This window comes from Bufo gargarizans, chromosome 1 (genome assembly GCF_014858855.1).
Source record: "Bufo gargarizans isolate SCDJY-AF-19 chromosome 1, ASM1485885v1, whole genome shotgun sequence".
In the NCBI taxonomy this organism is placed as follows: Eukaryota; Metazoa; Chordata; class Amphibia; order Anura; family Bufonidae; genus Bufo; species Bufo gargarizans.
In genome coordinates this window covers 58,173,808-58,198,273 of record NC_058080.1, presented here as the reverse complement: position 1 = coordinate 58,198,273, position 24,466 = coordinate 58,173,808, and the positions used below count along the sequence as shown (strand labels likewise).

At 46.4% G+C, this 24,466-nt stretch overlaps 1 protein-coding gene across 1 annotated transcript in view; it reads right to left on the bottom strand.

Moving 5' to 3' along the window:
- Positions 1-2,097: 2,097 nt before the first annotated feature.
- NAT8L (N-acetyltransferase 8 like) overlaps positions 2,098-24,466 on the bottom strand; it is a 55,825-nt gene continuing 33,456 nt past the window's right edge. Inside the window, 1 exon segment of the mRNA XM_044295491.1 lies at positions 2,098-6,973. Coding sequence (XP_044151426.1) covers positions 6,606-6,973 — 368 coding nt within the window. The 3' untranslated portion in view covers positions 2,098-6,605.

Genomic DNA, 24,466 nt, shown 5'->3' with positions numbered 1-24,466 from the left:
ACCCTCTATTCATTTCTATGGGGCCGCCGAAAATAGCCTAGGCTATTTCCGTCGGCCCCATAGAAATGAATTGGATCAGTGGCCGCTCAAGCGCGAAGTGTGCTCCCATTCACTTCTGTGGGGAGAGCTCTTGGCGGTGGCCGGACCTCTGAAAACCTGGGGTCCTCCAGCCACCACTCTCCCCGCCCAGTTCTTGGCGTAGGTGCAGTTCCCAGAGGTGGGACCTGCACCTATTTGTCACCGACAGATCTCTGAGAAGCTCTGACAGACGTTCTTCAGTACCTCTTGCTTGAGGTTCTTTTGTTTTGGTTCCGTTTTGTCATCTCGTTTCCCTCTCTCAGCTGTCATCTAGTTGCACTGATTGCATCCCTTTATATCCCCTCCCATACTGCATCACTTTGCGGTTTATACAACTTCCTGGATTGTGCTCACTGCTAGATGCTGCAACTGCTGGTTCCTCAGATAAGTCTTTTCCTTTATTTGTGTTTTCCTGTTGGCTTGATTCTTGGTGACCCTGACTCCCTCCGTATTAAGTGCAGGGAGCCGGTGGTCGTGTTCCCTAACTATTGTAGGGTTTTCAGGTGTCACTCAGTCTAGGTACAAGGGCATTCAATTTTCTATCATTAAGATCTTTGCATGGGCTGAGCAGTCAGGGAGAGCTCTAGGGCTTTTATAGGGCTCACCCATATGTTCCTTAGTTTGGATCAAGTCAATTGGATCTTTATTTGTTACTTCTAGTTTTCTGCAACACCATCCATGACACTATTAGACAAGTGGGGCATATCCTAGCAAATGCCCCCATTGTTTGTGATGGGAATACCCCATTAAGTAAATCCCCTACTTAATCCACAGTAAAATCTGGAACCCATCTACAGATTTTCCAGTGCATTGAGTCATAGAGGCAGACTATTGCTAATTTTGTACTAATGGTTACCCCTAAACTTAAAAGTAGTATTCACATTTTGAGATTTTATACATTTCTGTTCATAAAATTCAAGTCGGCCCTGAGAAAACCATGGAACAAGGGGAGCCTTACCTAAAAATGCTGCTGCGGTTTCGGAAGTGACATTTTGTAAATAGTTAAGAGGAGAACCAAATATCTATGTTGAAGCCCCTTCAGGACGGTCTAAAAATGTGTTAAGAAAATATCCTATTTGTGCGTTGTGTAACAAAGAAAAGCTTCAGTTACAATGAGTCCCCTCGATAACACTGCCTGTCCCTGTGCTCTGGTGACCCAGTGTTATCATAGGGAAACTTATCATTAGTAAAAAGCCCCCCGGACTTGTATTTTATTTTCCTGAAAGACATTTAGCTAATTATCCAATTGGCTTTCTCAATTAGACTAACTTGTACAAGTAATCTCCTGCATTAAATACTGGTGACTAATGCTTCAGTCAGCCTGACCTGTTTATCATAATCAACTCAAGGTGAAGGACCTCATGGAGGTAAGAGGTCGATTGAATTTGCATGACTGGAGCTATGACGTGCGATTTAAGAGGTTCTCTAGGATTTCATACTGCATCAGTACCTCCCAAGAAAGGTGAAACGCGTAGGTACTCTTAGAAAGATGGATATAATGCATCTACTATGTCCCAACTTGGTCAGTAATGGATGTTTAATTGTTAGCACTTTGACGTGATGGATTTATCTTGTTACATACCAAATATTATTCATTTAATTGTATATAATTATAGTTGATATAATGGAAGAACATAGCTATATATTTTATTGATATGTATATTGTGCAATAGCAACATATACTGTATATTTACAATATGGCAGGGTATGGTCCATTGAATAGTGGCAGTGCTTGGTATCGCAGCTCAGCCCCATTCACTCAATATGACTGAGCTGTGGCTAGGTCACGCGACCCATGAACATGACATCACATGGCTTAGGAAGAGGCCTAAGCACTCACAGAGTGTTGTGGCCTCTTCATACAGCTGATCGTCGGGGGTGTTCGGAGTCAGATTCCTGCCGATCTCATATTGATGTCTTATGCTGAGGATAGGCCACCAATATGAAAATCCTGGAAAACCCCTTGGAGAGATGCAAGAACAGTATTGTCACCCCCACCCCCCCCCCTAGTTTCTTCAGATTATGCTGACTGAAGTATGAGTCACCGGTATTTAATGCTGGAGATTCTTTGTACAAGATATTGTAACTGAAAAAGCAGGCCACATGACTAGAGAAATGTCTTCAAACAAGTCCAGTTGCTTTGAAAGAGAACCTTCCAGCCATAGGGAGACTGATCACAAACCATCAGATAGAACATAGGAAACAAAAGAGAGGACCTGACTGCTTGTTACAAGGCCCCGCGTCCCTCTGATATCACTGAACTGCCAGAGTACACAAAAGTAAGTTTTGTCATGGGGACACAGGCAAAAGATTTTGGTTAAAGGGGCTTTAAAATAGATCTTCAGTAAGTTCCCCTTTAATACAACATTGGTTTGACATCGACATTACAACATGTTTTTTATCCTTCTAACAATCTAGACACATTGTAGAACTGCATCAGAACGAAACATATCAATATTCTACAAACAGCCCACATATCCCCCGTAGAAAATGAGCAGAAATTCGGGACAGATGTAGGTGCTTATGGTAGACGATATGTTACCAGTAACAACACACGCTGGCAGTGCCGCCAGTACGAGGAGAGGAAAAAAAGCAGAAAGGCACAAGCTGATTTCCCCGGGCTTACAATTCCCCACCTGTCTATTTATACTCGTCTGTGGCTAAAAGGCGACAAGAAAATACTTTCCCCAATTTCTATACACTGTACAAAATCCCTAACATTACAGGACCCCCTGTACATTGTTATATTGTCATCAGGTGAGAATGTACATCATCTGCAATAGCATATACAATAATAGGCAGACATATATACAGAGTTAGTAAATATTACTGCACCCGCTGGCACATTTCAGCATGCAAGATTATTCCCTTAAAGGGGTTGTCCCACAAAAATATTCTACAGTTTTCAAACCAGCATCTGGATCTGTAGTTGCTTGCAATTAAAAATGTATTATAGCTACTGAGATATTCAATGAAATCTATCTGTACGGCGCCATCTGCTGTTTGCTCTTTTTCTAATTCCTCTGTCCTGCTCGCTGAGACAGACGCACATGCTCAGTTGCATACTTCAACTGCCACCAGGTGTAGCAGCAAGGACACATCCCCTGAGCTGCCAGCTTGGTATAAATCTAGCAGAGCAATGAATGGGGATCCATGAGAGGTACAGGCCTGGTTCTAGCTTTGTTAGAAAGACTAGATTATGTATGTTTTTTTTTTTTTTTAACATTATTCATGGAATAACCCCTTTAATGTAATACAGTGATCTACTGCTGGCCTCACCACTTGAGTATCAAGTGAATGTAAGAACACGAGAACAGGCACCTGGGCGCTCACTCAATGCATATTTTGTGTATATATATATATTATTATACATAGGTACACACTGGACTAGAAGAATGTGAACCAGCAGAAGTTGTGTGGCTTGCAAAACTCATACAATACTTCACTTATTCTGTACACGTGTGATTCATAGAAACTGTGTATATACAGGGATTTAAAAAAGGAAGAGTCCTATAACTAAACTTCTATTCTAGTGTATCATCAGAAAATGCATGCTGAGCAATAGTATAATGGTACAACCTATGGACTACAAGTCTCAGAATGCTGGATGGTCCTAGAATGCTGAGGCTGGTACTTTTGCAGCAGCCTGAGAGCCATGGGTTGCAGACCATTCTTATATAGTGATGTGTATGAGCCTATATAAGATATAATATTGGCGCCTCAAGACATTATGCGACTGCGAGTGCCAGTTATGGCTCCCGAAGGGGGCTTTCACACTAAAGATAAAAGGAGCAGTTGGTTAGATGGCATCACAGACCAGAATGTGGACCCAATTGTGAAGAATGATTTTTTGATAATTTTTGAAAGCCATCCCTCATGCACATGAGCCCATTAGGGATCGAAATCACACGGAGCTTAAATGGCGCCAGGTGTACCACCATATAAAATAATATGGTGGCATGCGGAATTTTTTTTTAAATTTACCAGTAAATTTTTCTTCAAGAATATGGTTCAGAATGGTGCACAGCACTACGAGGGCCATCACGCGCACTGGGACTTAGATTACATCCCTGTGTGATTATTTCATGTGAAAATGCTCATAAATAGGCCATGTGGTATGAGATCATTAAGATGCACATATTAATAATCAGTATATATCACATCGGTTTTCTTAATTCTTTTTTATGTGTATCATTTAAACACAACCTTCCCTAGAAAAGTAGGATATCCCCCTCCAAAAAATGACGTTTTCTTTAATTAAATAAGTCTGAGCTGCAGTACCTGACACAGCCTATGGACAAGAGTGGTGCCGTATCTATAACTACTGGTGTAAACAGTAGGGTGCAGACAGTGGGAGATTGGGTACTTCACACCGCTACTGAGTACACCCATAAGCGACACGGAATATGTCAGGGTCTGTTTGGGAAAAAACTGAAAGTTTTGCAATCAAGATGAATGAGTTTTGTCTGCAATTGCGTTCAGTGTTTCAGTTTTTTCCGTCAGGATTGAATCCGTGAAGAAAAACTCAAGAATAACACTCAACATCACCTAGCAATCGTCACTAAAAACGCATTGCATCCAGAGGCATTGTGTCTTTCACGCAGGTCCCATCTATAGGGCAAGGGCTGCGTGAAAAACGGACAATACAGAACACGCAGCTCAGCTCCCATTCACTTGATGGTAGCTGAGCTGGCGTCCCGAGCAGGGTACCCCTATGTCATCCATAAGCCTTTAGAAGGCACAAGGACAGGGGTTGAATCTTGAGACAACCCATGTGAATCTATACATTCAGTGCATGGGAGCAATATTAAAGACGCCCTAGCCCTGCATCTAAATACCCTCGGTGGCTTGTTGGCACCTACCACTATCACATGCCCCAGCAGACACCAACCCCTCCTTCCTTAAACCCTGAACTACGTATAGGGAATTCTCAATAGCAATTGATGCCTCAATTTTATGAACGTCTTCTGAGTGTCTACCGCCCCCTTCCTTATCTGCCGCCACGTGTCCTTCATTTACCTGATGTAGGAAACAACATACGATTAGCATTCTATCAGCTAAAGCCTCATGCACACGGCCCGAAGTATTTTGCAGTCTGCAGATCCGCAAAATACGGATACCGTCCGTGTTGCATCCGCATGCTTTTTGCAGATCCATTGACTCAGTTTAGACCTGTTGACTTCAAAGGGTTACACGGACCGCATCCGTATTTTGCAGATCCACGATTTGCAGACTGGACTTGAGGTCTAAGAATGCATTTAAAAAAAAAAAAAAAAAAGGTACTAAAATTTAATCTTTTCTACGAACGTATCAAATTAATCTTAAATATAGATTTATTTTTTTTTGCTTTTTTTCTTTCTTTTTTTTTTTTTATTAGAATCTACCCCCTTGACTCCCCCTATGCATACTACATGCAAATCTACATTTCCCATCCATTTTATAAATACACTTCAAGACCGAAGAAGCTGCTGACTTGGACTCTACGTTTTTGGCGGGCACTGTACAGACGTACCAAGTACAGACGCATGCCAAATCTGCTTTGCATTGCTATTTGCATCGGACAAGTCAGAATTCTTACAGGGTGGACATTTACAGGAGAGGGTCTATATACAGGATATGGAGAAGGAGTTGATTGGTGTCTATACATTCCTTCCTTCGAGGAATTAATCCTCACACGTCTCAAGGGTATGCAAAGAATGTGCAAATACGTCGCCAAGGTAATGATAGCTTCACTTGTGCTTCAACGACGTCTTCCATGAGCCAGAGAACGAGGGGACCATGGGGACCCTTCAATTCCCATATAGACGCTTGACCCCCAAGTCCTATCATAACTAAACAAGAGATATATAAGAGTTAATTATATACAGAATGCTATACAAACGGGCTCAGTTTGGATGGAACCGGCTGTCTGCTGGCTTTAAGGTGTATGACATCTACGAAAGGTCACAAAATCTGGATGCGCTTAAATCCATTCCGGTTTGGCAGAATTATTGGGCACATCCTAAGAAGGTGCAACTTCGGTGCCTCGTTGGCAGTGCTGTGTGTGTGTGCGTGTGCGTGCAGACGCTTCCTTTTCATGCATTGTATGTACCAAGCATCAGTATTCACATTGTCCAGAAAATAGGTTAACTGATAGATCCATCGATAGCGCCCTCTACTGGTGTAATGCATTGCATTCAAGTTGATTTCACATCCCTATACCTGAAAGGTAAATCACAAATTTGACAAATTGTAAAAAATAGTACAATATTTCCACCAGGCCTCCGCTCCAGTTCCTGTGCTTATACAGACACAACCCCCTTAAGTAAGTTCTACCTAACCGATAGGCGACCTGACCTTGCTGCGTAAGTGAGGAAGACAATGGCTCAGCTTCCGTCTCACGGCATGCAAGGGGGAGAGCCTGTTGTACATTCGAGAACGAGAATCGGTGATATTAAACAAATAAAAAAAAATGTTTGCGGTCAATGCAGGACTGGCTTAATAGAAAATGAATGCAGGAAGGGGAGAGGGGGCCGGGCAGAGTTCCTTTATTCTTCACGTAGCTGTAGACAGTAGCGGTGGTAGCGAAGCTGAAAGAACATTCTTTCCAGTAACGAATGTGTCATCCCCGGAACTGTGTGATGCTCCACAACACCCACATGCTTGAACCCTAAGGACTCGTACAGCTTGTGAGCTGCTATTTTCACAGCTGTGGTTCCGAGCACAATGGAAGAGTAGTGGTTTAACATGGCAAACTCCAAGACCCTACGGCCCAAGGCTTTGGCAATACCCTTCCCACGGTAGTTGGAATCTACCGACATCCGACGTAACTCAACGACATTGTCTTCTTCGTTGCCTCTAGCTGCCACTATTCCAACCACTTTTCCTTCTAGGACGGCCACCCAGAAGCAGGATCCTGCAAAACACAACCAGAAGCGCATGGGTGAGCAATGGGAACAGTGTCTATAGAGAGGTTGAAATCCAGCCAAGGTAATCATCTAAGGAGTATTTCCATTGTAAAGTTATGTTATATTATTAGGATATGGACTGGGACCCCCACTGTGACCAGCTCAGATTCTGAAAAGCATTGCTGCCCTCCACGGTGCAGGAAACTGCAGCTAGCCTCGGTCACTTTCCTGGAGCTGTGCTGCAGTTTCCCTGCATCACAAGTGGCCAATGCACCTAAGGGGGTTTTCTGAGTGTCTGATACTGATGTCCTATCTTGAGGATAAGTCATCAGTATCTGATTAGTGAGGTCCAACAACCACCACTCCATCAATCAGCAGTTTGAAGAGGCTGCGGCGCCTACTTGCAGCTTACCAAGCATGGCGGCATTCAGGTGCAGACTGACCATAGACGCTACAGGTAAATTTCCTGATAGGCCAATGACCAGGGGGCTGACCGAGGCCTCGTCATGGTTGCTGGCCAGGTACTGTACACAATGACCTGAGGATCCTAGCATTAACTAATTTTAGGAGCAACAGGTACTTACAGTATGCACCTGGCCAACGGCCACAGGTGCCCTCTTGAACTCAACTGTATCACTATTCTCAGGACGACGATACAGTCGAATACTGCAACAGGGCGGCAGTATTTTGTGCAGCTCAGTGGTATTTGGTTCTGCTGGGGCAGTATTTTATGCTGCACTACGGTATTGCTGGCCCTGCCTACTTCTGTTGCCCTGCCCTACTTGTGTTGGACCTGCCTACTTGTGCTGCCCCGCCTTTGGTCAATTTGGGTCTGCCTACAACATGAGGTCACATTTAGGTTTTTCCAGGGCCTCTTTAAATTTCCAGTCCGCCCCCGGTGCCGTCCATTGGATAGCAGAAATGCTTGGTATTGCAGACCAGGCCCATTCACTTGAATGGGACTGAGCTTCGCCTAGGCCACGTGACCAATGAATGTGACATCATTGTCCTAGGAAGAGGCTATTTAAACAGCCAGGAGTCGGACCCCTACCAATCATATACTGACAGGGCCGGCGCTTCCATAGAGGCAAGGGGGGCAATTGCCCCCTGGGCCCCCGACTCCTTAGGGGCCGCCAGGCGGCCCCGGCACCGGCCTGCAACTTAGGGTGGCCAGCCAGACGTCTGGTTTTTAGACTCCTGGTCCTCCGTCCGGCTCAAGACCAGGACGGGCGCCCAGAAGTGCTCCTTTTTTGCGGTTATTGGCGACTCCGTGGTGAGGGGCACTTTAAATCACTCACAGTCTATGTCACATGATCCGGATCACTGTCAAAAGCACAGAGCGCTCAGCGTACTGACGTCACACGCAGCGCTGCCCTGCAGATTCGCGCCAGTCACTTCAGGCACAGCGGGAAGGGAAGTGGAAGACAGCTTCTGAGGAGCGCTGCCACTGCCACCCGAATGCGACCGCAGCTGCGCAGGTAGTCGTAGTATCTTACTGGCGAAGACTGTGCTGTTGCTGTGGCCGGACCGTGGAGGGAATGGAAATGGATTGCTGAAACTGAAAGGGGGGAAGTCTGCTGTGAAACTTCAAGTTGAAAGGGGGGAAAGACAGTCTGTGAATGGCTACTGAAGGGGTTAATTATAACTACTGTGGGAGCAAAGGGGGGAATAAATAACTGCACTGAAGAGGGGACTGAAAGGGGTTAATAAATACTGTGACTGGGGGACTGCTGAAAGGGGGGAATAACTACTGTGAAGGCCCTTCACAGTAGTTATTAACTCCTTTCAGCAGTCCCCCTTTCACAGTATTTATTAACCCAAGCAGTCCCCCCTTCACTGAATGAGGGCGTGGATTCATGGAAGTGGGCGTGGTTTATCGGTTTGGGGGGCGTGGTCGGTGAGGTCCGGCTTTCTGGGGTGACACCAGTGGCCACCCTACGCATCTACTATTCTATCATTCTTTTCTGTGTGGGACTAGGACGGACAGGACAGTGTGGCAGCGTGGGGGGGGGGGGCCCTTATTGTTTTTCGCCCCAGGGCCCCATTTCACCTAGAACCGTCCCTGTATACTGATGACCTATCCTGAGTATTAAACACTTGGAAAACCCCTTTAATGAGCTATTTGGCCCCTTCAGGTCGGTGGGAGTTTCCGATGTTCATCGCTCACCAATCATAAACTGATTTCATAACCTAGCAATGGTCATACTCCTGATGTGACGGCAATATCTCTTTGACTCAATAAAGGATACAGACTAACCAAATTTCACACACATCCTCATGAATCTGTGTTGTAAATCAGCACACGGAGTACCTACCGGTCTGTAATACCTCCCCGTAGGGACTCTGTGTGCCATCGAAGATTCATGACCATGGCATGAGCCCTTAGGTGGACACCACAGTATTATAAACTGATAGAATCCGGAGCGGTAGAAAGCCCCCAACTACAGAGCCATAGGATTCAGATGTATGTTGTACAGTATGTGAACCCTCATGCATGCTGTTTGTCATTTGCTCGCTGATATCATAGCTAATGGTCAGAAATATTCAGCTTTGGGGCCATGGGCAGAACACACTTTGAGTACTAGAGAGCTTCCCTCCACAGGTTAGCACCTTGTCCTAATTAGAACCCCTTTAATGATAACATTCGACTGCCTGCAGCCACCACTAGAGGGAGTGCTGAAGGATTTATACATTGAAATCAATAAGACAGCAGTATGCAGTGAGCTCCCCCTAGTGGTGTCTAGATACAGGCAGAATGTTACAAACAGCTGAATTAGCCAGAAGAAGATGCAGCTAATAAGGCAGCGACCGGGTTTCTCTGTCTCTCTTAATGCCATAGTAACCAGATTTATTTAGGATTCACATTTTTGTAACTGTAACATTTTAATATGCAGAATTTCATAAACTTTTGTCATCTCATGGCATGTCATCTTCCCGATTCAGGTATTCAAGTGGAGTTTAGGACCTAATAAACAGACTTTGGGATGTTTGTATTGGTTTTTCTATCATTAGAAAGCTTAATTTACTTTACTTTGTAATCACTTTTACAGCTCCGAACCCTTGAGAGTTAATCAGCACTAACTTACTTTCCCCAAGGAAATTAAAACCGGGCATTGCAGTGCAATTTACGGAAAGTGAGCGGACTGACATTATTTCCTTTTTTAGATACCATGCTCTAGTACCTGGAGAACAGGTAAGTGCATGAAGAAGTGTGTATACTATACAGTATGTATATAGAAATGCACGTATATACATTACATATAAGCGGAATGTATTTCAGCAGCTCAGACAGAGAGACGAGTCAGGATTGAGGGAAATCTGAATGGAGCAAAGTACAGAGATATTCTTAATGAAAACCTGATCCTGAACGCTCTGGACCTCAGACTGGGCCGAAGGTTCACCTTCCAAGAAGACAATGACCCTAAGCACACAGCCAGGACAACACAGGAGCGGCTTAGGGACAACTCGGTGAATGTCCTTGAGGGGCCCACCCAGAACCCTGACTTAAACCCAATTGAAGATGAAAGAGACATGAAAATGGCTTTCCACCGATGTTCCCCATCCAACCTAACAGAGCTTGAGAGAATCTGAATTAAAGGATGGCCAGAAAATCCCCAAATCCAGGTGTGACATCACCCAAGAAGACTGGAGGCTGTAATCACTGCTAAAGGGGCTTCAACTAAGTCCTGAGTAAGTCCTGTTCAATAAACTGGCAAAGACTTTGACCATTCTGTTTTCCCTTTCTCATTATGGAGTACTAAGTACAGATTGATGGAGGAAAACTTTTTAAATTTTTTTATTTTAACACAAGGCCCCCACATAACAAAAGATTAAAAAAGTGAAAGGGTCTGAAGACTTTCCAAATGCACTGTACATGTAGTTATCTGCACAGAAATGGTCACTGGAAATTCTATGTACTGCAGCAAGGACTCCATCTCCGCCATATACAGACTTATTTCTGTCAGTTTCATATAGACAATAAGAAACACGATTGGACCAAATAAATAGCAATCATGATGGCTTTTAACTCTACTATCCAAATAATATATCAGCAGCCACTGTAGACAAAATGTCGTTACACACTGTCCAGTCAGATGTAGAGCTGTGCATATAATTACATAGACGACTCAAGAGGGCCAGAATAGATGTGACCTCATACAGGAGAGTCCTTAGTGTGGGACCACCTTATATATGATGTCCATATGTCTTCATGAGACAACCCCTTTAAAGAAATCCACATGTGGCCTGTTGGGGGACCTTGAGGATAGGTTCGAGAGAAGCACTCCAGTATATGGATGAGGTCAGTGGGAAGGACCAGAGAAGTAGAAGGGATAAGCAAAGAACATCAGAGTTATCAATATGTCACCCAGTACCATGTAGAACTACAGCATGTATTTTTTAGTGATGTCACTGCAGCAGCTAATAATTGGCTGATATGGTCAAATGATATGGGACCTCTGTGAAAGAGGATAGATTATGGAGTCTATCTTTTTAAAGTTTGTCGGAGTAGTTTGCATAATGGCTGTGCTTCTTTGTACTACCATAACTGTGAAAGAACTAGTGTTCTTTGGGCTTCCCTAAAGTATCTTTTAGCCATATTATTATTATTATTCCCTGTTTTAGCTGCACAGCTAGATGCATTTCACCAGAAGCAGGGGGCATCTTCCTTCTGTTTAATCTACCAGTTATGTATGCAATGGCTTCACTTCCTATTATGTTTGTTTTCTTCTAGGAAGCTCAGAAAGCTGAGGGAGAAATCAGACTTAGGCCTCATGCACACGGACATTTTTTTTTGTGGTCCGCAAAAACGGTTTCCGTTGTTCCGTGATCCGTGTCTGTTTTTTCTTCCGTGGGTCTTCCTTGATTTTTGGAGGATCCACGGACATGAAAAATGAAAAAAAAATCGAAGTCAAGTTTACCTTTGAAATGATAGGAAAAAACAGGACACGGATCACGGACGTGGATGACAATCTTGTGTGCAGCCGTGATTTTTCACGGACCCATTGACTTGAATGGGTCCGTGAACCGTTGTCCGTGAAAAAAATAGGACAGGTCATATTTTTTTCATGGACTGGAAACACGGATCACGGACGCGGATGCCAAACGGAGCATTTTCCAATTTTTCCACGGACCCATTGAAAGTCAATGGGTCCACGGAAAAAAACGGAAAACGGAACAACAGCCGCGGATGCACACAACGGTCGTGTGCATGAGGCCTTACAGACACACAGGACCTTCTCTGCTCTTCAGAAGCAGTGCTTCTATCAGGCTCAGGGGCTCAGCTTCTATCAGGCTCAGGGGCTCAGCTTCTATCAGGCTCAGGGGCTCAGCTTCTATCAGGCTCAGGGGCTCAGCTTCTATTAGGCTCAGGGGCTCAGCTTCTATCAGGCTCAGGGGCTCAGCTTCTATCAGGCTCAGGGGCTCAGCTTCTATCAGGCTCAGGGGCTCAGCTTCTATTAGGCTCAGGGGCTCAGCTTCTATCAGGCTCAGGGGCTCAGCTTCTATCAGGCTCAGGAGCTCAGCTTCTATCAGGCTCAGGAGCTCAGCTTCTATCAGGCTCAGGAGCTCAGCTTCTATCAGGCTCAGGAGCTCAGCTTCTATCAGGCTCAGGAGCTCAGCTTCTATCAGGCTCAGGAGCTCAGCTTCTATCAGGCTCAGGAGTTCAGCTTCTATCAGGCTCAGGAGCTCAGCTTCTATCAGGCTCAGGAGCTCAGCTTCTATCAGGTTCAGGAGCTCAGCTTCTATCAGGCTCAGGAGCTCAGCTTCTATCAGGCTCAGGAGCTCAGCTTCTATCAGGCTCAGGAGCTCAGCTTCTATCAGGCTCAGGAGCTCAGCTTCTATCAGGCTCAGGAGTTCAGCTTCTATCAGGCTCAGGGGCTCAGCTTCTATCAGGCTCAGGGGCTCAGCTTATATCAGGCTCAGGAGCTCAGTTTCTATCAGGCTCAGGAGCTCAGCTTCTATCAGTGTCACGGACGGTGTACAGGAAACAAGGCAAAGCAACATGTATAAACGACTCGCTGGATCCAAAAACTAAGGAACCAAGGGAGACCCCAGCAGAAGACATGGCACTTTCCCTGGCTGCTCAGCCTATGCAAAGATCCGAATGGTGGAGGTTTGCATATCCACGAACCTTGACTATAAAGCCCTGAGCACCCTACAATAGTGAGGGGACACGACCACCGGCTCCCTACACAAGATACGGAGGGAGTCAGGGTCACCTGGGATCCAGCAAACAGAAAATAACAGATAAAGGTACAACACTTAGCTTTGAAGCAAACAGGAGGACAGAGTCAGCGTGCACACACACTCCAGGAAGTAGTATAAGCCGCCCAGAAAAGCCTTCTGGGGAAGAATTTAAAGGGAAGCAATTAGTCCAACACATGACAGCTGAGAGAGGCTAACGAGAGGAGGAGCTGAATACCACAACACAGAAACTCAAGGAGGAGGTTCTGAAAGGCCTCTGTCAGAGCTTCTCAGCTGTCTGGTTGTGACACTCTGTCAGAGCTTCTCAGCTGTCTGGTTGTGACAGTACCCCTCCCTCTACGAGTGGACTCCGGACACTCAGAACCCACCTTCTCAGGATGGGACCTATGGAAAGCCCTGATGAGACGAGAGGCCTTAATGTCCGTCACTGGGACCCACATCCTCTCCTCAGGACCATACCCCTCCCACTGAACAAGGTACTGAAGAGAACCGCAGACAAGACGAGAATCCACAATCCTAGAGACCTGAAATTCAAGATTCCCATCAACCATAATCGGAGGAGGAGGCAAAGGCGAGGGTACAATGGGTTGAACATAAGGTTTCAATAAGGACTTATGAAAAACATTATGGATCTTCCAAGTCTGAGGAAGATCAAGACGGTATGCAACAGGATTGATGACAGACAGGATTTTGTAAGGCCCAATAAACCTAGGACCCAACTTCCAGGAGGGAACCTTCAATTTGATATTCTTGGTAGACAACCACACCAGATCACCAACATTCAGGTCCGGACCAAGCACACGTCTCTTATCAGCCACACGCTTATATCTCTCACTCATGCTCTTTAGATTATCTTGAATCTTTTGCCAAATAGATGACAAAGACGAGGAGAATCTGTCCTCATCAGGTAAACCAGAAGACCCCTCTCCCGAGAAACTCCCAAACTGTGGATGAAACCCATATGCACCAAAAAATGGTGACTTATCAGAGGACTCCTGACGACGGTTATTTAAAGCAAACTCAGCAAGGGACAAAAAAGAACACCAATCCTCTTGATTCTCCGCCACAAAACAACGCAGATATGTCTCCAGATTCTGATTGACGCGCTCTGTCTGGCCATTCGACTGCGGGTGGAAAGCAGAAGAGAATGACAACCGAACCCCCAAGCGAGAACAGAAAGCCTTCCAGAATCTGGAAACAAACTGCGTGCCCCTATCAGAGACTATGTCTGAAGGAATACCGTGCAATTTGACAATGTGATCAACAAATGCCTGCGCCAGCGTCTTAGCATTGGGCAAACCAGGAAAAGGGATGAAATGCACCATTTTGCTAAAACGGTCCACCACCACCAGAATCACAGTCTTCCCCGAGGAACGAGGCAGGTCCGTTATGAAGTCCATGGACAGATGTGTCCAAGGACGGGAAGGAATGGGTAAGGGAAGGAGAGGACCTGATGGCCGTGAATGAGGGACTTTGGCACGAGCGCAAGTCTCGCAGGCTGCCACAAAACCCTCAACCGACTTACGAAGCGCAGGCCACCAGAATCACCGAGCGATGAGATCCAGTGTGGCTCTTACCCCCGGGTGCCCAGCAAGGACCGTATCGTGGTGTTCTTTAAAAATCTTGTGTCTTAAAGCGAGAGGCACAAACAACCTCCCAGGAGGACAAAGATCAGGAGCCTCTGACTGGGCTGCCTGCACCTCTGCCTCCAATTCAGGAAAAAGAGCAGAGACCACCACACCTTCAGCCAAAATGGGACCCGGGTCTTCAAAATTCCCGCCTCCCGGAAAACAACGTGACAGGGCATCTGCCTTCACATTCTTAACTCCAGGGCGGAACGTGACAACAAAATTAAACCTAGAAAAGAACAACGACCATCTGGCCTGTCTCGGGTTCAGACGCTTGGCTGACTTCAAGTAGGCCAGATTTTTATGGTCAGTAAATACGGTAATAGGGTGTCTGGCTCCCTCTAGCCAATGGCGCCATTCCTCAAAAGCCAACTTGATGGCCAACAATTCCCTATCTCCCACATCGTAATTTCTCTCTGCGGAGGAGAGTTTTCTTGAGAAAAAGGCACACGGTCGCCAATTGGCAGGAGAGGAACCCTGAGACAAGACCGCCCCCACACCCACCTCAGAAGCATCAACCTCAACTATGAAGGGTAAAGAAACATCAGGTTGCACCAAGATGGGAGCGGAAGCAAAACTCTCCTTGATATCAGAAAAAGCCTTACGCGCCTCTACTGACCAAGAAGAAAAATCTACCCCCTTTCTGGTCATATCAGTGAGTGGTTTAACAATAGAAGAATAATTCAAAATGAACTTCCTGTAATAATTGGCAAAGCCCAAAAAACGCATCAGCGCCTTTTGATTCTCAGGAAGCTCCCACTCAAGCACAGCGCGGACCTTCTCGGGGTCCATGCGAAAACCAGAAGCGGAGAGAAGAAACCCCAGAAATTGAATTTCTGGAACCGCAAACACACATTTTTCCAGTTTCGCATATAATTTATTCTCCCGCAGGATGAGCAAGACCTGACGTAAATGTTCCTTATGAGTTTTGAAATCGGGAGAAAAAATCAAAATGTCATCCAAATACACCAATACAAATTTTCCCATCAAATGATAAAAAATGCTGTTCACGAAATGCTGAAAAACGGCTGGGGCATTCATCAAACCAAAAGGCATAACCAAATTTTCAAAATGGCCCTCAGGGGTATTGAAGGCCGTCTTCCATTCGTCCCCTTCTCTGACCCTGACCAGGTTGTATGCCCCTCTTAAATCTAATTTGGAAAAGACTTTAGCCCCAACAACCTGGTTAAACAGGTCCGGGATCAGAGGAAGCGGATAAGGGTCACGAATTGTGATATTGTTCAGCTCCCTGAAATCCAGACAAGGTCTTAAAGAACCATCTTTTTTCTTAACAAAGAAAAAACCAGCGGCAACAGGTGACTTCGAGGGTCGTATGTGTCCCTTTCTCAGACTCTCAGAGATATAAGCACGCATAGCGATCCTCTCAGGTTGGGAAAGATTGTATAAACGAGATTTAGGCAGCTTGGCGCCTGGGATGAGATTAATAGGGCAATCGTACTCCCTGTGCGGGGGCAAATCCTGAACTGCACTCTCAGAGAAGACATCCGAAAATTCAGAGAGAAAAGATGGTACAGTCTTAGTAGCAACCTCAGAAACAGATGTCATGAGGCAATTCTCTCTGCAAAAGTCACTCCAACCATTTATTTGCCTCGCTTGCCAATCAATGGTGGGGTTATGCTTAGTGAGCCAGGGCAGCCCCAACACCAGAGGGGTGGGTAAACCGCTAAGGACGAAACATGACACATCCTCAACATGAGCATCACTCACAATTAAACGGATATTGTGAACTATGCCCTTTAATGATTTTTGAGAAAGTGGAGCGGAATCGATAGCAAAAACAGGAATATCCTTTCCCAAAGTGCGCACCTGGAAACCATGAGTTATCGCAAATTGATTATCAATGAGATTAACCGCTGCTCCACTATCCACAAAAATCTCACAAAAAATGTTCTTGCTCTCTAGCGCCACCCTAGCCGGCAGGACAAAACGGGAACTACAAGCAAATGGAAAACCTTCAATTTCCGCCTCAACCCTGCCAATAGTAACAGACGGAACATTTTTAAAAGATTTTTTCCTGTTTGTTTCTTTATTACTCCCAGAAAACTGCCTGAATCTCCTAGAGGGACAAATATTTGCCAAATGATTTATACCTCCACAACAAAAACAAACCCTCCCATGCGGGCTGAATCTTCTATTGTCAGAAGCAATCAACCCCAGCTGCATGGGCTCCTGCTCAGAAGGGGCTGACGGCGACTGAGACCCCTGCGCACAGAACGGGACCGCTGCACTGTCCTGGGACTGAGTATGACAGGAAGAGGACATCTCTCCTCTCTCTCTAAGACGCCTGTCAATACGAACGGCCTGAGACATAGCAGAGTCCAAAGAACTAGGCCTCTCATGAAAGGCAAATGCATCTTTCAATCCCTCTGAAAGACCATGGCAAAATTGACTTCGGAGCGCAGCATCATTCCAACCAGTATCAACTGCCCATCTCCGAAATTCTGAGCAGTATATCTCTGCGGATTGTTTACCCTGGCATAATAGACGTAGTTTAGACTCAGCCAGAGCAATACGATCCGGATCATCATATATCTGACCCAGGGCTAAAAAGAATTCATCCACTGAACGGAGAGGCCGTGCCCCCTCCGGCAGCGAAAAGGCCCAGGACTGAGCGTTACCTCTGAGCAGCGATATATTGATCCCCACCCTCTGTTCCTCATCACCAGAGGAGTGGGGAAGAAGGCGAAAATGGAGTTTGCAAGCCTCTCTAAAACGCACAAAATTCTCACTACCCCCGGAGAACGTATCCGGGAGCGAGATCTTAGGCTCAGAACAAACTCCATGAACGCAAGCTGAACCGGTCACTTGAAGCTGAGAAAAAGTCTTACGGAGATCAGCTACCTCCAATGAAAGACCCTGAAGGCGTTCAGCCAAAAGTGAAACCGGATCCATGCTTGAGACGGTTATGGCGGCTTATAATGTCACGGACGGTGTACAGGAAACAAGGCAAAGCAACATGTATAAACGACTCGCTGGATCCAAAAACTAAGGAACCAAGGGAGACCCCTGCAGAAGACCTGGCACTTTCCATGGCTGCTCAGCCTATGCAAAGATCCGAATGGTGGAGGTTTGCATATCCACGAACCTTGACTATAAAGCCCTGAGCACCCTACAATAGTGAGGGGACACGACCACCGGCTCCCTACACAAGATACGGAGGGAGTCAGGGTCACCTGGGATCCAGCAAACAGAAAATAACAGATAAAGGTACAACACTTAGCTTTGAAGCAAACAGGAGGACAGAGTCAGCGTGCACACACACTCCAGGAAGTAGTATAAGCCGCCCAGAAAAGCCTTTTGGGGAAGAATTTAAAGGGAAGCAATTAGTCCAACACATGACAGCTGAGAGAGGCTAACGAGAGGAGGAGCTGAATACCACAACACAGAAACTCAAGGAGGAGGTTCTGAAAGGCCTCTGTCAGAGCTTCTCAGCTGTCTGGTTGTGACACTCTGTCAGAGCTTCTCAGCTGTCTGGTTGTGACAATCAGGCTCAGGAGCTCAGCTTCTATCAGGCTCAGGAGCTCAGCTTCTATCAGGCTCAGGAGCTCAGCTAGCTCTGACCCCCCCCCCCCCCCCCACACACTTTCTTTCAGCCATCTTCTGAGTCTCTGATACCAGGGATGGATCTTGCCTGACAACAGGCAAGTTAGGTGGAAATGGGGCCCTCTAGTGGCCACGACTTTACAGCTTGTTTTTTCAGGTGGACACAAGCATGTTTTTTAAATGAAGTGATTTAGAAATTTGCTAGTTACATCATTCTGTATTACATTAAATCAAATTGTGTGAAAGTACAGATACTCTTTCAGGCTTCTTGCATATTATAATATTTTTCATCTGTGTGCTGCCCACATTTTTTGCTGATAGCACGCTGACCCATACAGTTGTATATGGCCATGCACAAATCTGAATGGCCGTTTCGCAAATGACAAAACATCTCATATAAGTCTGCAGTGCGGGTGAGAATAGTACTTTCTATGGATCGGAATGAGAAAAATGCAGAATGCACACTGGAAATATCCGGGGTGTGTGGACAAATATATGGATACGGTCATGAGCATGAAACCTAAATGTGCAGGATGAGATTTCTAGGGATCGGAAAACAGGTTTAACCGTTCAGTCGCCATTGGGTTTTATACAGAGATAGATTACTAAGCATCAGGTCACTCCAGTCATATCACATAGGATACCTTGTAGCTCTAGTCCTATACAAAGTGGCTGCCCAGAGAAATAAACTTAACCAAATAATCTGAAATTAAGAGAAAAAAAGCTAGAATCTGTGTCTAATTATATACTGTAGCAGGAGGTAACAGCTGCTGGTTCCTGGTGATTAGACCTTACAGCAGAAGTGTCACCTGCTGTTCTGTCACCAGGTGAGGAGCATCATTCCCACCATTGTATTTCTAGACAGGCAGGAGCAGACAGTCAGAGGATTAACCTGAAGCTCCTGGGCCTCTGGGTAAAGTCTGTAACAGGCCCCCAAATGTCTTCTTGGCTGCAAAGAGGCATTTAAAAGGGTCGTCCGAGACTTTTATACCATCAGGTCATCAGTATCTGATCGGAGGGGGTCCAGCACGTGGGACTCCTGCCTGAGTAGCGCCACAGACTTCTCTCAGATCACCAAGCACAGCACCGCCCATTTGATAGTGGCCACGCTTGGTATCGCAGCTCAGCCCCATTCACTTCAACAGGGCTGAGCTATGCCGAAGCAATGTGACTAATGAACTAGGCTAAGCTGCGGGAAGGCCGCGGTGCTACTGTGAGCGGTGGTGCCTTCTCACACAGCGGATTGGTTGGGGTCCTGGGTGTCGGACCCCAACTGATCAGATACTGATGACCTATTCAGAGGATAGTACAAACAATAGTACTATTCCTACTATTCAGAGGATAGGTCATCAATATAAGGCCTCCTGCACACAAACGTGTGGATCCGCAATACACGGGCACCGTTCCGTGTGCATTCCGCATCACAGATTCACTTCAATGGGCCCGCAAATCTGGAGATGCGGAATGGTGCGGAACGGACGGACAGAATGGAACCCTACGGAAGCACTACAGAGTGCTTCCGTGGGGTTTCGTTCCGCAAAAAGATAGAACGTGTCCTATCTTTTTGCGGAACAGCCGGATCGCGGACCCATTAAAGTGAATGGGTCCACAATCCGCTGCGGCTGCCCCACGGGCGGTGTTCGTGCATTGTGGGCCACAGCACGACCACGGGGCGCACACGTTCGTGGGCAGGAGGCCTAAGGGCTCATGCACACGAACATTTGCCGGCCGGGCCTGTGCTGCGGACCGCAAATTGTGGTCCGCAATGCATGCGGATTGCGGACCCATTCACTTGAATGGGGTCTGTGATCCACATCTGACGGTCCGCACCACAAAAAGTTGTGCCTGTGTTCCGCACCGATCTTATGGACCGGTGCCCGTGTATTGCTGACCTGCTGTTTGCAGGCCGTGTGCATGAGCCTTAAGTCTTGGAAAACTATTTTAAAGTTCATTGCCAGCCATGCTCTGTGTAAAAAGTTTGATGGTACTCACTGGAGTGTTGCAGACCCTTCATTCTGCTGATTAGTGGGGGAAGCAAAGCCCCACCCATCTAACATTAATGCCCTATACAAAGCCGCCCCGTCACCTGGTAAAAGTTTAAACCTGTCCCTCTCCATCAGTTGATGCCCCCCACCTGGATTATCTACCACTTTTTTGCCCCTCTCCCTACTCCCCTTCACTCTTTTGAATTATTGGGACTGGAGGTCTTGGTGCCCAATATGCAAAGGTGGCCATGTTTAGCCAAGTGGGCAGTTCCACCATTCAGTGACCTTCATGCTCTGACCACTGGGCGCCAGGGACCACCCTCTTGGCTAAACACAGCCACCTCTGCATATTGGGCAATGGAACTACCAGCCACAATAATTTTCCAACCCCCTTCCACGAATCATTGGCGTTAATAGTTTTGGTGGTCATGTTTAGCCAAGGGGGTGGCCCCCGGCACTCAGTGGTCAGAACATCAACAGTGAAGGTCTCTGAGTTGCCTGGGAACACCCAGGGGCGTAGCTATAGGGGGTGCAGAGGTAGAAGTCGCTACCGGGCCCAGGAGCCTGAGGGGCCTAAAGACCCTTGTGCCACATAAGAAGACACTGGTATTATAGAAAGTGTATGCAAGTTACACCTCTGGCTGGACAGAAGGGGTTAGATTAAGAATTTGGTATGAAGGCGGGGGGGGGGGGGGGTGCAGTTTAAATTTTTGCCTCATGCAGCACAAAGGTTTGAGGGAAGGGGGGCCCAAGCTGAACTCTTGCACCAGGGACCATGAGCCTTTAGCTACGCCCCTGGGAACACCCCCTTGGCTAAACATGGTCACCTATGCATATTGGGCATCAGGACTAGCAGCCATGATAATTCCCCACCCTTATACCTGAATTATTGGGACTGGTACTTCTGGTGACCAATATGCAAAGGTGGCCATGTTTAGCTAAGGGATTTTCACTGCTCTAACACTCTTGCCCCTGGGTGCTCGGGACTGCCTCATTTGCAAAACGCAGCCACCATTGCATTATCGGGCACCAGAGCTACCACTTTTCTTAATTTTGGGAACAGAAGGGGGGGAAAAAGGGCAAAACACCATGGTTTCTTCAAAATAGCAGCAATAAACTGCACCGTGTGAACAGTGCGAGCTGCTGACACTCTCCTCTATTACAAACAAGCCTAACATAGAAAGTGAAGACAGGGAGAAGGCGCCACTATTTAGAGCTGCTACAATCTATAATAATACCGCCCGCTGGTTTAATAAAATACCTGCAGCTAATCTGGAAAACACGAGGCCGGTGATGCACTCTGCTCACCCTCCCGCTGCCAGGAGAACGCTGCTTCAGAGCACAAAGCAGCTTCCATTTCATGTTTAATGGCTAAGACGGCCAGTGGTGCGCTAGACGTCTGTACATAAAATGAGTCCATGTATTCTGCAGCTTCTGGAGAACTAAAAGTTCCAGCATTCAGCAGTGCAAGGATAATCTACACATTGGCTCCTCATTGCTATAGTGCAAGTTGTGCTGAAATACACTGTGCTGCTGTCCACAAGTACATTGTCCTTCTACTGTAAAGATTTATCAATAGTGGCGCACCATGCCATACGCCTTCCATTTTTTCCCCACGTCTGCCCTACTGTGCTATGCCTGGTGCAGGGCTGGATCATGGCACAGCCATTCAAAAAGCAAGACAGAGAGAATTTGTGTAGGAATGTTCCTTTACAGGGCATCTGTCAGCAGTTTTGTACCTATGACACTGGCTGACCTGTTACATGTGCGCTTGGCAGCTGAAGACATCTGTGTTGGTCCCATGTTCATATGTGCCCACATTGCTGAGAAAAATGATGTTTTACTATATGCAAATTAGCCTCTAGGAGCAACGGGGGCGTTACCATTACACCTAGAGGCTCTGCTCTCTCTGCAACTGTCATGCCCACTGCACCTTGACAGCACCAGGCAGTGTAAACGTGATCACACCTGGTCCTGTCAAAGTGAAGAGGGCGCGGCAGTTGCAGACAGAGCAGAGCCGCTAGGTGTAATGGCAACGCCCCCGTTGCTCCTAGCGGCTCATTTGCATATAGTAAAACATAATTTTTCTCAGTAATGCGGGCACATATGAACATGGGACCAACACAGACGTCTTCAGCTGCCAAGTGCACATGTAACAGGTCAGACAGCATCATAGGGACAAAACTGCTGACAGATGGTCTTTAAAGGGGTATTCCAAGATTTGAAAATTGATAGTCCATCAGTATCTGATCAGCGGGGGTCTGATTCTAGGCATCCCTTGCTGATCAGGTTTTCCCAAGTAGCTCCTGTGCTAGAAATATACAACTCCATCCGTTATGTAGTGGATCGAACTGCTGACTCCTGCACTGGTCTCCATTCACTTCAATGGGCTGCAGTAACCATCTCCATCCACTACACAATGGATGGCGCTGTGTAGTCCTGGTGCTGACTTCTGGAGCAGGGAACTACTCGGGAGCAGCTAATCAGCAGGTGTGCGGTGTTTCGGACTCTCACCCATTGTATATATTACAATATTCTATTCCTTAACCCAAATCTAGTGTTCTTCACCCCTTCTGTACATTTCCACTAGTAGATGCCAGAGCAGCCTGGTTAGATATGGTATACCATGTCATTGCTAGGTGTGCACATACAATAACCTCATTCACCTCATGTATTCTCATGTCTTACGAGTGAACTCACAGTACGGCATTTATGAACCCCTTGTACACCACCGTCAGTCTGCATACTGTGTGTAAGTGGGACATACAATGAAGGCAGTGTGAAAGGCAGGGGCATCATTTGGTAATGATACATGTATGGCCTCTTTCACACGAGCAAGTTTTCCGTGCGAGTGCAATGCGTGACGTGAACGCACAGCACCCGCACTGAATCCTGACCTATGCATTTCAATGGGTCTGTGTACATGAGCATTGTTTTTCACACATCAGTTCTGCGTTGCGTGAAAATCGCAGCGTGTTCTATATTCAGCGTTTTTCACGCAGCCCTGGCCCCATAGAAGTGAATGGGGCTTCAGTGAAAAACGCATTGCATCCGGAAGCGAGTGCGATGCGTTTTTCGCTGATGGTTGCTACGAGATGTTGTTTGTAATCCTTCAGTTTTTTTTCCATGCGCGTGAAAAACGCATCAAAACGCAAAACTGAACAACTGAACGCAATCGCAGACAAAACTGACTGAACTGGCTTGCAGAATGGTGCGAGTTTCACTGAACACATCCTGAATGCATCCGTATCGTTCATGTGAAAGAGACCTTAGGGTGAATTCACACACATCAGAAATTTCTATCTGAATGAGGCGTTAAGAGATCAGCAGGATGAAAGTAAATCTGGTCGCTTGCAGTTGCCACAAAAATCACCCGAATTCCAGACCTTCTGACTACGACTACAATCACTTTCATTGTGTTGCGATACTTGGCTGCACAAAGTGTGTTGCTGCCAATGTTGCCGTGTAGCTCCAGCCTTCAGTTCCGTGCAGATTTCCTGCGGTATACCTCCTATTGATGCATTCTACTGTATGGTCATATGCAGGGGTGCACCACCAATGAGGCCAGGTGAGGCGACCGCCTCAGGCAGCACCATGTAGGGGCAAGAGGGGGGCAGTGGCAGGGCCAATGAGCGCTTTCCTTGTGGCAAAGAGGTTAGGTTAATAAATTGGAATTGGGGGGGGGGGGCGTTTCGGTTTTCGCCTCAGGCAGCAGAAAGGCTAGGTGCACCACTGGGCATAAGTTGCCTATTAACTCCAAACTATGGTATACCTCTCACTATGTTATTTTCTTCGGATGTAGGAAAGTGCCGGCTGCTATGCTTTCCTATTCAGCTGAAAAGTCGTTCTGCAACACTTATCACCCTGTCAGATGCCAAACGGACACTAGTTTTTAGCCTCCCTGGTAGGGTGGCCATTTTATTCTTTGTGCGGTTCTTTTGTGTGGATTTCACTCTTTTCAATGCAAGGGTGAGATCTGCGGCAAAACCACATCAAATTCACACCAACATTTTTAAGTAATAACACATGCACTTTTTGGTGCGGAAAAACACAGAAATCCGCAGGGAAATTTGTGACAGCCCGCGAGCGAAAAAGATTCTGAGAGTAAGCAAGAAAGAGA